The 12,739-nt window shown below is 44.5% G+C and overlaps 1 protein-coding gene across 12 annotated transcripts in view; it reads right to left on the bottom strand.

Moving 5' to 3' along the window:
* Window positions 1-12,739, bottom strand: part of SOX5 (SRY-box transcription factor 5) — a 595,693-nt gene that overhangs the window by 9,147 nt on the left and 573,807 nt on the right. For all 12 annotated transcript variants that reach the window (XM_063155718.1, XM_063155717.1, XM_063155723.1 and 9 more), the window contains 3 exons: window positions 6,404-6,512; window positions 5,093-5,266; window positions 262-478 (listed from right to left, as the gene is read on the bottom strand). In XM_063155718.1, the coding sequence (XP_063011788.1) occupies window positions 262-478; window positions 5,093-5,266; window positions 6,404-6,512 (500 nt within the window). The remainder of the gene's footprint in view (window positions 1-261; window positions 479-5,092; window positions 5,267-6,403; window positions 6,513-12,739) is intronic.

Here is a 12,739-nt window from a genome sequence, read left to right as displayed (position 1 = left end):
TTGGAAAATCTTAAAGGCTTTTTTCTCACGATCAGAGTGGAAACGAGACAGGTGGCTGAGGTGTTGAGTGTAAAGCAGAGACAGCAATAGGGTTCCTAAAGCTGCCCAACCTCCTCTTGGAACACTTTGCTGCGCAGCACAGCTCTCATTTCCTGTTATCAACACCCAACGCTCTCTCCAATAAACTATGATAAAGAATGAAGATTTCCCCCTGATTTTGGTCAGTTTTTGGAAGGAATGGGTGTGAGGGAGGTGCCCTACCCGACGTTGAAGTACTGCCTCATCTCCTGGCGCCGGTTGCGCATGATGGCCTTGTACTCGCCGATGCGCAGCTTCTTGCCGTCCACCAGGCACGTGCGCTTGGGCCGCGGCTTGTACTTGTAGTCTGGGTACTTCTCCAGGTGCTGCTTGCTCAGCCGGGCCTGCTCCTCATAGTATGGCTGCTTCTCTAGGTTTGTCATAGCTTTCCAGCGAGATCCTGCCACCAAAACACAGGAAAATGAGAAAAAACAGAGATGAGATGCCACTCATCCCCAAACGCTGCCAGGCAGGGAAACAAGTAGGTCACCCAGAAGAAGATACCCACGGCCATTTGGCTTTGGGCTGGGAATCTGTCAGAGCTTCTAGACAGGGTTCTGCTATTGTTTGTATTTGACTCATAAACTTCCAGGGGATGGCCAAGATGCAGAGAGAGGCGGCACTGGAAATTTTGACCCTGTATTTTACTGCAATTTATCTACTTTACAAAGCCTTTCAGATGGGCAGTAAAAGCGTGATCCTGACAATGGCACCACTGACACTTTGTTCCAGGAAAGAAGGCAGTGTATTTTGGAGGGATGGACACACAGAGTCTGCTCTGCTGTGGCCCCGCATTTCCCCTGGCCATGTGCCTGCTCACAGCTCCTGCTCATGGAAGGCTCCACTCCATGGGCTGCTGTCTGTGATCCACAGCTGGATCAAGGCATCAGATCTGCACAAGTCCACAGCCTAATCCTTCTGACAAACACTGGGTCTTTCTGGCTCCCAGGCTGGTGGTCAGGAGAGGAACTGGCTGGAAATGCTCTGCAGTCAGGTACAGGAGCCTGCAAAGACCCTAAAGCAATGCCTCTAAAAGCTATAAACTATCCCAGATGTGTCAGTGGGGTTTTAACTGCAAGACCAAGTCCTGGGAAACACTGCCAGCCCCAACTGAAAGAATTTACTGAAGGGAAGGGAAAAGCACTGGGCACTGGCATATCTCTCCCAGGAGCTGCACTATGGCTTCATTGCTGTTTTCTGACCACGCTAACCTGGATATTTTAGATAGGGATATAGTAAAGACTTCAAAGTTGTTTTCAACTGCCTGCTGAAAGTTATAAACTAATATTTCTTAAAGGATATAATATGGGAGCAGAAAGTAAAAGTTCTGGAATCAGTTGCCCCATTTTATTTTTCCATTAAATATAGAAGTGCTTCAGGGTAAGATACATTTCAAATAACAGGAATAGTTCAAACTGTGAAACCTGTGGCCTAGAAAGAAAACTTTACTGGAAAATAGTCAAGTTTCCCACTGGAAAAATGTTTGAATAGTTTCTCAATTTAATGGGTTCATAATGCCATATGTCATACTTGACTTCCTCTTGTTCCTCATTTTTTACGGTCAGCTCATGCTACCCCTCAGGCTGGTCTTATCCCACTGTACCCCCAAGACTCGCAGTAGAGGGAGCACAGTTATCCTTTCCCCAGGAAAGAAAACGCTTTCATTCCCTCTAGAAAGCCCTGCTCTGATTACTGACACCATTTCCCCATTGGATCTTTATTCCATGCTGCAGTCTGGGCTTCCAGAGAGAAGAGCTGGTACCTGCAACCCTCATATCCAGAGATTAGCAGTGTATGAACAACGATGTCTTTGTCCTGAGAAGGGGCAAAGATGTGGTGGGAAGAGTATTTAGGGAAAAAACCCCAAATTCAAAGGCTCTGCAGCACCAAGCACAGCTCCTGCCCCTCAGCTGAGCCAGGGCAGCCAGAGCTGTGCCCACACAGCTGTGTGTGACTGGCAGCACATCTGGAGAGGGCAAATCCTTGAGCCCAGGGCACAAGAGAGATGCCCTCACCCCCGCCCAGACACTTGTGCTCCAGACACACATGTGCAAGGTTCAGAGCTCTGCTCACTGCTGCTTTTAAGCCACATTTCTCCGACAAGAATTTTCAGCTGTTTGCAATATTCTCTAACTTTCAGTGCATTAGACTGACATTTTTCAATCTGAGTACCTGAATCAAGCTGATTTTATGTTTAAAAACATTCTCACACAGACAAACCCTTGTATAATGTATAGGTATGTGTACACATTCATGTAAACACATGTATACATTCCAAGAGAATTTCTGAAGCTAGTAATTCATTTTTTTCCTAAAATCTTTACATAGATTTCTTAGTGAAAATAATTAAAGTATTTACTAAAATATCTAAACAATGCATTATTAAATTGACAGGGTCCAGCAGTCCCATTTCAGCACTTTTTTAACAATTTACTAAAAAAACCATTATCCACAAGTTTAAGTTGCAGTGAACAGATGGATGACAAACGTATGCACAGATGAATTTAGTGACAAATCCGTGTATCTCATTTTTATGCTCAAAACATAATACCACAGTGTCAAACATAATCCCTAGAGAATTCTAGTGCTGGGAAGGGCACCTCCTCTCATTTTACTATAAAAATGACCCTGGATTGGTAGAACTCTATCTAAGTTACTCTGAGTGACAACAAGCTCTGTGACCTCAACTGTGTAGCGGTGCTGCTGGAAAAATGGGAAGGAGAAATTGTGGCTTTCTAATAAGGAAACCCTAATATCTGTCTGAACTGTGAGTTTTAATTGGTCACCCTGTGCCAGTTAACAGACAGCTCCCTGCTGGCTTCAAAAGCCTGGCCTTTTGCAGCTGAGGGAAGAACTTTGTAATGTTTCTGTCAAGAAGGAAGACGCCAGGACATCCCTCTCTATTGCACACGTAGAATGAGGAAAAAAAAAAATCAAATGTGATGCTGTAAAGAAATAGAAACATCATCTTTCACTGTCTCAGACCTTGCTTTTCCCCATATCTGGCAGCAAAACAGAGAGTTTGGAGTCAGCTATACTGTCTGTCACCTCAACAGGATCTGTAATGAATTTGCACATTTTACTCCAACTACTGTATATCTAATCAGAAAAAGATGTCTCCATATCTCCCTGATCTAGCGCCAAATAGTAAAAGGTGATTCCTTATGTTAACAATTTCAGCAGAATGGCTTATTAAAACCAGATTTTAGGGTATTATAAAATGCTTAGAAGCCCTTTAAAATGTCAACCAGGATCCCCAGAGACTGCGTAAAATGTCAGCCCAGCTCAAGCGCCTGTTTTAAGCAGAATGAATTAGCAGCGTGCTGTCGGAGGTTGTTATCCAAAACAATCAGTTAAGAGGGAAAACATCAAGCTCCCTTTGTACTTTCTATATGAAAAGGGCCATTCAGAATGATCTTGTAGATTTCTGAGGCTGATTACTTAAAAACAGGTTTAACCAGGTCTACTCTCAATTTAGAACCAGACCAAAACTATTACTGCCCTGTCCTCCGGCTAATCACATCATACACCTCTGACCAGTATAATCACTTTTAACCAGTATAAGGTTCTATTGCCATCAACACAGCCAATTTAGCCTTCTAATCCTGTTCCCATAACTAATCTAATCATCTCGTACCACCCTTTAAATCATGGGTTAATATCATCACATCTGCCATCCGTGGCAATACATTTTGCTTCTCCAACCGATTTATCTCGTTCCCACTTGCCCCCTGCTAACTTTTCATAATACCACTCTAATTAAGGGAAGCCTCAAACCTCTGACCAGTCTAAACCTGGCATATTTACCAGCCCTGCAGCTGGTTAATGCTGCCATTAGAACTGCACTGCATCTCCTGAGCAGCCTGCAAAACCAGTGATGTCTGCAGCACAGGTAAACACATTCCCTGCTTAGCCACTGGCCTGAGGGATGCTTAGGACTTGCAGCTGTTTTTATTGGTAAAAATACAATCTCTCTAATTTGGTTGCAGATATATTATTTTTCTACTGAGAAGTAATTCACTGGCCTCAGTGAGCCTCACTAGTCACCTACTGCATCCTCCAGCACAGCACAGAGGAATAACTTTGGACAGAACGTGGTCCTGAGAATCTGATCAAACACTGACCAGTTGGAAGAATTTGGCATGAGATTCTGCAGATGATGCTCGAGACAAATATTGATGGGGATGTAAAGAGCAGACAATATGGAAATCAGGGTTTTTAAAAAATTCTTTTCAATGTACATATGAAGAACCACCAAGTGTAGGAGAAGATCAGGTTTGGGTGATAGCTGGTTGCCTGCGAAATGAATCTAAGCTCACTCTTAATTCTTCTCCAAGGAAAACCCACAAACCCTAATGAAGCAAATTAAGGGCTGTATAAAGGGGGTACAGCTCCTTTAAAAAAGAATACAATCTCTAGAAGCAGATAAATACTGATTTCCCAATTACATTGTGGGCCCTCAAGCAGCCACCAACAAAGAGTGCATTAAAGCTCTACACTACAGAAATATAAGAACTTTATGACTCCCTCCCCATTAACAGGCTAATCTATATTTAAATAGGAGAATTAATGCTAGAATGAGTAACGAGGTGCACAAATCTGTGGGGCCTGCTGAGATGCATCTACAGGGCCTGAGAGAAGTGAGAGATGAGCTGGCTAACCAATGCATCTGCAGGGCCTGAGAGAAGTGAGAGATGAACTGGATAACCACTATTGGAGAAGCTTTGGCAGTCTGGTGAAGTTACTGCTCTCTGGAAAAGGAGACACGCAACCCCCATGTCTAAAAAGGAAATACTGGGAACTCTAGGCTCCTCTCCTCCTCGGAAAAATTGCCACAGCCTCAATAATTACAAAGAATATTTCAGTGTGGTTAATGCACACTGCTGGGCACACAGGGGAAGCTCCCATCGCTGTTCTTGGTGCAGTGACTGAAAGGCAAGAGAGAAAAGCAGCAATTCTGTTCGGTCAGGCGCTGGGCTGAGCTCGGTCAGAGCCTTCTCCAGCTGACTCTTACCTAGGATCTTGCTGATGTTGGAGTTGTGCATGTCGGGGAAGGCCTGCAGGATCTTCCTGCGCTCATCCTTGGCCCACACCATGAAGGCGTTCATGGGGCGCTTGATGTGCGGCTCGTTGCTGCCGCGCCCGCGCGACTCCCGGTAGATCCGCGACTCCGACACCCCCGCGCTCCCTGCAAGGCAAGGCACACGGGCTGCACTCGTGCTGCCTCTGCTGCGGCACCCAGCTCAGCTGCTGCACGCCCCGTCAGGCAGCATTCACAGCAGGTAATGGTTAACACATTCCATATCGCCTGGCTTATTCAGCACCACACAAGTGATAAGGAGTTTTCATTGCTTTTAAACATAAAGTATTACACAGCTTTTCTAAGCCATCTTTTCCTGCTTAATTACATAAACCAAATCTATACTTATCAAGCAGGTCTACTTTTTATTTTCATCCTTTCTTGCTTACAGAATGCTGGTCATATTGTCACCTTTCTTCTATGTTTCTGTCACTGTAGGACACGAAAAAACACTAGCGCACACCGCTGTTCTCAAGGTGAAGGAAAAGGGGAGTTTATTTTCTGACTCTAACATTTATAGTTTTCTAGGAGTGGCAGTGGATTGGAGGGTGACAGTGCCACCTCTCCAGTGACACTGGTCAAACCAACAGTCTATCAACTTTCTCTTCTTCTATAAAGGAATGCAAAACAATGAGTTATTTACAGAAAGTGTGTGAGAAAGTTCACTACAAGAATGTCAACATCAGAAGGCTTAGAAAATGTTAAAAACCAGAGCGACATGTTTCTGTGATAGAAAGGGTGTGATAGATGGCAATACTGGGCATTTCTTAAGCAATTCTCTAACTAGCAAATGAATATTTACATACTTGCCTGTTTTTGTGCTTACATCTCCTTAACAATATATGCAATAGCAGAGAAACAAATAAACATTGTGCTCATTTCATCAAACCAGTGAAGCCCCCACAAATGCAGAGCACACAGCAGTTATGGAGGATCAGGTCTACACTTCATGGCTTCCCTGTGTGATCTCACTTACCCCACATAAATTTGCCTCCTTTAGCCCCTCGTATTATCAGAAATACATTTTTGGTCCCATCTTGAGACCTTCGGTGGACAGAGGGAAGGTTAAAAATCATCTCCAGACTTAAAACACCCCACAGTGAATCACTTCCTCCTGCCTTGTTTCACAGCCATTTATTGCTAACAGCTTGTATTCCTCATGGGCCTTCAAAGCACTGGATTCTCCCTCAGATCCTGTTGAAACACACACAAAACCTGGAAATCAGGAAAATCATTGGTACTGACCATCAGAATCTCCACTCATGTTGAAATCCATCATTGTGTGGCTGAACTTCCCATCTTCACTCTGCTTTACTGCCAGCTGCTGGGTCAGGGTCTCCAGTGTTGTTTTGTCCTGTATGGGCAGGATGACAGGATTTGGATCAGGAAAATAATTAAATGTTGTAACTCCAAAGTTTTGACATTATTTAGGAGGTTTTTAGGGAAGCTAGATAACTATACACAAGAGATTACTGAGCCATGTCTTGAAGAATAAATAACAATGCTTCTTCTGGAAGAGACACGGTTACAGACTCTGCCATAAAGTCCTTTTCAAAGTTTGCTCATTAGCTAGTGATAAGCAAACTCCATAGTGTTGAAAAGATTGGCTTAGCTAGGCATGACAAAACTGGCTGCACATCTGAAGAATACTTCAACTCTCTGTGTTGCTGGGACTGCAAAGCTGGCCTGAAGTTTAGGTGACACACGCTCTTTTGCAATGCATTTACTGTAGCATTCTATTTCTAGCCTGCAATCCCAGTGCAGAGACATGGATGGCTTTGCTCTGCTCCTTTTTTACAAGGCAGTATTTTAGGAAGCAGCCCATAGGGCACAAAAAAACACCCTACAGTTCAAACTGACTCAGGCCTTGGGAAAGGTTCAGCCTGAATTAAGCATGATCCTTGGGCAGCAGTTTGTGTTCTTGTCCAGACTGTTTTGTCCAACCCTGCTAACACCCCGTCCATCACTCGTGTGGTCAGAACTAACTGTGAACCCTGGATTGCAACAGGCTGCTGTGTGCTGCCAATTCATCTGTCTAAAGACTGCCAGAACAACATGCTAGGGCAATTCATTCCAATGTCCTCTTCAAAACACCTCGCTCCCCCAGAATTGTTTGACTCTACAAACACAAAGGTGTTCCATTTTCCAACTGTTTTTGTTTTCCCAATGACTCCCGCTCATGAGCGCTCTTTCTTCCTGACAATCATATGTTTAAAAATAAATCTTTCAGGGAAGCAATACTAACATTTCAAAATCTCAGGCACTGTGCCTTTTGCAAAGCTAAGAAAATGAAATGATGTGGCATGATAATGAAGTGGCTGCAGTCGAAAAAATTCTTTTGAGCTTCTTCCTGAAAGAAAAGATTTCTGTTTCCTTGCTCTATTCTACTCCTGTTGGCTGTAAAAGATCAACAAACTAAAAAAAACTTTCAGTTTCCACATGGCAACTGTTTCATGTAGCCTAATAATGTCACTGGGATGCGTTACACAGGAAAACAGAAAAGAGAACAATGTGAATACAGAAATGCTTCCTGCAAAGTGATGTCCCTGCATCTGCAATTCAAAGAATGGCTCAAATTCATGTAAGTCACTGCACAAAGATTTTCTCAGGAACAGTTAGAAACAAAGCTAATCTGCTCCACTTTGTATTTTCAGAGTTTAGGGAACACGAGGTTAACTCTCCTATTCCTGACATTCATTTTCACTGTGAATCCCTTTCACACTCCTGGTGCTTTGTCCCCACCCTGACACTTCAGCATGGAAAGCATGCAAGAGGAGTTATCCTCTCGGTTTTTGCAGGAAAAGTTCATGCAGCACAATCAGTCTATCCAAGGAAAAGGGTTTCCATAACACTACAGGCACAGCAGCTCCAGGAAGGTTGGAGAACCTTCAAACAAGCGCCTGAACTAGCCAGGCATTTAGCTTCACCCAACTCTTTGATGCACCATTTTTAACTCAGCTCTCATTTCCAAAGCAGCCTGTCAGAAGTCAAAAAGTCAGGACGAAGGTGACTTTGTATTTCTTCCAAATTGATTGCAGATATATAATGGAAGTCAACAGTTTTTCCTCTGAAAAAAAAAATCTATTTACTGTCAACTTCATAATGCTAGAGTCCTGCAAGGCACAGCCCAGTAATGGCTCTTTGAGAGCCTGACCTAGCCCAGGTTTGGTTCCTTGGTCAGAGCCTGACTCAGCTTGTGAGACAAGCAATTCTAAAAATTAGACAGCATTCTAAAATTCTAAAAAAGCAGCAAAAATAAACAGCAAGGAGCACTCCTGTCCTTTCAGGAGAAGAAACATGTAACATAGCCATCTCTTGCTAAACATGAAGGGATTCCAAATTTCTGAATTTTCTATCAGACCTCAGAAGGCTGAAAGACATTTTATAAGTATTTTATTTCTTTATGAAGGGTTTCTCAATCATAATTTCTATTGGATTGTAGGAGAGACTCTCTGGAGGGGCAGCAAGAGCTCTGTTGACTGGATCATTTAAAATTCTAATGGGTAAACCAGAGAAGATAATATTGCAGAGAGCATGCAATCTCAAAATAGCCCAATTGTTCAAAGTACAGCCAGAGAGGTTTCATCAACAGCCACAACGTGATGAGAAGTTTCTAAAACTTTATTAATCAAAGAAATTAACCTGCCACAGAAGACTGATCTGTACCACAACTCCTAGAAATGCTCTAATTATATTTAAGAGAACAAAAACACATACACACATGGAGTATGTCATGTAAAAAAAAATATAAGAAATGACTAAGCACCACAAGTCAGACTCAGTTTTGTGGTCAGCTGCAAAAGTTACTTGGCTCTCTGTCACGGATAGCTGTCGTAGTTTAACAAAACATTGATCTAAAAATGACTAGAACTTGGTTGCAGTCTCTTTCATGGAAGAAACATAAAACAAGAAGAGTCAAAACATATGTAGAACAGCCTGATCCTGTTTGCCAGAACTCCTCCCACTACTAGATGAAAGTGAAGCAAGCCCTTGGAAGGTCTGAGGAACAAAAACATCCTGCTGGCTTTGCCTCTGCCCTCCCTCAGCACCAGGGCTCAGGGGGCACTGGGAGCATCCCACACCTCCATCCAAGGGGTCTGCAGCCCTGAGAGGGCTGGGCACAAGGCCTGGGCACAAGGCCTGGCTCTCTACTCCCTCTGGAGCCATCCTGAGAGGGTGGGCACATGGCCTGGCTTCCTGCTCCCTCTGGAGCCATCCTGAGAGGGCTGGGCACAAGGCCTGGGCACATGGCCTGGGCACAAGGCCTGGCTCTCTACTCCCTCTGGAGCCATCCTGTGAGGGTTGGGCACATGGCCTGGCTCCCTGCTCCCTCTGGAGCCATCCTGAGAGGGCTGGGCACAAGGCCTGGGCACATGGCCTGGCTCTCTACTCCCTCTGGAGCCATCCTGTGAGGGTTGGGCACATGGCCTGGCTCCCTGCTCCCTCTGGAGCCATCCTAGAGGGCTGGGCATATGACCTGGGCACATGGCCTGGCTCTCTGCTCCCTCTGGAGCCATCCTGAGAGGGCTGGGCACACAGCATGGCTCCCTGCTCCCTCTGGAGCCATCCCCCAGCCTGGGCTGCCTGGCAACCCCTGCAGTGCCCTGGCAGGAGCCATTTCCCCATGGCATATCCAGGCTTGCACTGCCACTGCAGCAGGACTCTCCTCTCTGCTGCTCTCCTCACCCCATCCCTGCTTTCCCTTACAGGAACACTTCTCCTCTCTGCTCTGATGCCTGTAGAGAAAGAGCCAGTTCCAGAGGAGGAGTTCAGGGCCATAACTTCACATCCAGGGCCATAAACCACACATTGGTTCAGGACTGTAACTTCACATTCCTGCTTTCCACATCCCAAGGGAACAGAAGGGCCAGGCAAAAAGAAAGGTGGAGAGAGGCAAACACAGTTACCTAGGGACTGCAAGGAGAAGCTTGTTGATCACCTCTTGCACCTAGGAATTCCCCACACACAGATGGACACAGCCTGCTACCTTTGCTCAATGATAATAAACTGAAAAGAAACAGATGGTTGCCTGCTACTGTCCTTTTGTGTGCCTCATTTCTTCCCTTCCCCTCCAACTACAGTTTGTCCTGCTATTTCCCATATCTAAATGCTAAAGGCGGTATGTTCAAATAGATTTGGGTTTTCAGGAGGTAGTTTTTATCTGAGATTGATGAGCAGGACCAGTGACAGCATCTGATGGGGTTTGTGGTACTGAGGCACATCTCCTAGCCCAGAAAGAGCCTGTAAATATCACCCCTTCCAACACATACCCTGCTCAATATGCACCAGATCTTAGAGTTTTGGGCAGATTAATTGCTATGATTGCACAATAAAAGTTCACTTTATGACAGAAAAACCTACTGAATCGTTAGACAAGGTGGTGGCACAAGGTGTTATCCATTCAACCCTGTGGTATTTTTCTCAGCTCTCTGAGAAGGTGAAGAGTTCTATCTAGCACAAAGGAAGACTTTGTAAAGATAATCTTTGTGTGCAATCCCTCTGCCTCTTGTGGTAACAAGCATCAGAACAGGCTGAGCTCTAAACTTTTCCCCAGAGTCCTACCAAGTGTGGAGCACACGAGGCAGGCAGGCAGGCATGAGGGATGGTGGAGAGCTGGGAGAACTCAGGGAGCAGCTGGCAGCAGTGAGAGCTGTGCCCAGAGCTTGGCACAGGATGGATTATCTGCACAGGATGGATTATTTGCACTGCAGGCTCTGCTCCTGCACATGATGGTGCTCCACAACAGGTGCTGTGCCCTCTGCCCAAGCCTTGCTTTGGCCCAGATCCTGCCACACCTCCACCTGCTGCAAGAGAATTTCTGCTTTGACTGTGTCACCAAGTGTTCTTCACTCCTCACTGAATTACCCACAACATTTCACAAAGAAAGGCAGGATTAGTAACTGCTTACCAGAAGGGAAACTGAGTCACACGTTATGGGACTTGCCTAAGGTTTCTTAGTAAGGCTGATAAACATTTTAGTAACTGAAATTAGCACTCCTGAATCTTCCACAGAAATTACCATCTGTAATTTCTTTATGAGTGTGGAATTGTGACTCTTGCTGATGGCACACGGTACCAAGGAGAGCAAAATAAAAGAAAGCAGTTATAGATCCACCACTGCAATGGACCTTGCTTAAGCAACGCCTGCAGGGCTGTAAAACTCATAAAAAGCACATGCATAAATGATAAAATAGAGTGAGGCTTTCAAATGTTGACTCAGTAATTGTTAAACCCCTTCTGGCTGCACAATTTTATAGTCTTCTACTGTACTAATGAAAACGCAAGAAACAACAAAGAAGGGCTTTAGCCTTCCAATTACATAAACTCTGTGGACCACCAAAGAAGATGAAAGATTATTTATAATGTCATAGCAAGTTATCATTTGGGAGATTTTTTGTTGTTGCATCAAAGTTGAGTATGAAGAAACAATGCATTCACCACCCCCTCAGCTCTTTCAATCTTGCTTATCCAAGATCTCTATTTCTCATGGAATAATCCACCCACAGAATCTAAAAGCAGCATTAGAAACAAGAAAATAAAAGAACAGTCTTTGTATGTGGCTCTTCCTGATTTTATGGTACTCCTTTCACAATTATGACAGTCTAAGTTGGGGCTACATCAGTTGGAACCATACCTTTTGGTTTACAGTACTTATTAAAACCCAAATTGCTTCAACAGTGCCCAGAAATCACTGCCCCCGATCTTCAATCTACATGAAGGGTCATACAGACTCACGACGGAGCTTCCTTATGGGGAGTTATGGGGAAAAGATCAGAATGACCATGAAGACATTTAACTACTGCCCTCTCAGGAACAGACACCAATTCACAGAGGGAATCTGCTGAAACTCACACACTCATTTCTCTTTGTTGTGTATTGTGGACACAGGGCTGCAGTTTCTAGGAGTTCTCAAGTCAGTATCTTTAAAAGCACCTAAGGCATGACAGAGCCCACTGAAATAAAAAGGGGGAAATCCTCAAGAACCTGGCAAGGGTCAGACCCCTAAGGTGGCTTTGTTGTGTTTTGTTTTTTCTTTTTTTTTTTTGTTTTATTTTATTAATTCTTTGAGAAAGAATGAAAGAACAACTTCATTCATAAAGTGTATTATTTGGCCTGGAAACAAACAGACGGGAAGCACACAGGACTGGCCCAGCCCAGTATTTTGAAGAAGGAATAAAAAGGAAAAGGAGTGAAAGCAGAATGCTGAGATGCTATTTCCTTCTCAGCAAAGTTGTTAGAGCACGGGCAGAGGCACTGACCTCAAGCAGACCCAGCTGTAATCTGCTGACTGCAAATAGGTTAAAAGTTCCATGACCCAGTTTCTCATCCAGACTGCTCCTTGGGCTGACATGGCCTGTAACTCTCTGTGAACTGTTCAGCCACTGCACCTTAATTTCCTGAACTCCACAGGATGGAGACAGTGATGCTTTCCCACCACTGTGAGGAGTTCTGAGGTCTCTGGATGAAATGTGCCATGGAAATGTTAACCAGGGGCTTCCCAGCGAGTCAGAAGCTGGTACAGCTGATCAGCCTGGAAAGGAAACACCAGCTGGGGGACAGGGGTGGCACACTAAAGTGAAA

This window comes from Melospiza melodia, chromosome 4 (assembly GCF_035770615.1).
Source record: "Melospiza melodia melodia isolate bMelMel2 chromosome 4, bMelMel2.pri, whole genome shotgun sequence".
Classification (NCBI taxonomy): Eukaryota; Metazoa; Chordata; class Aves; order Passeriformes; family Passerellidae; genus Melospiza; species Melospiza melodia.
The sequence above is the reverse complement of the archived record's forward strand: the minus strand, read 5'-3'. Positions and strand labels throughout refer to the sequence as shown.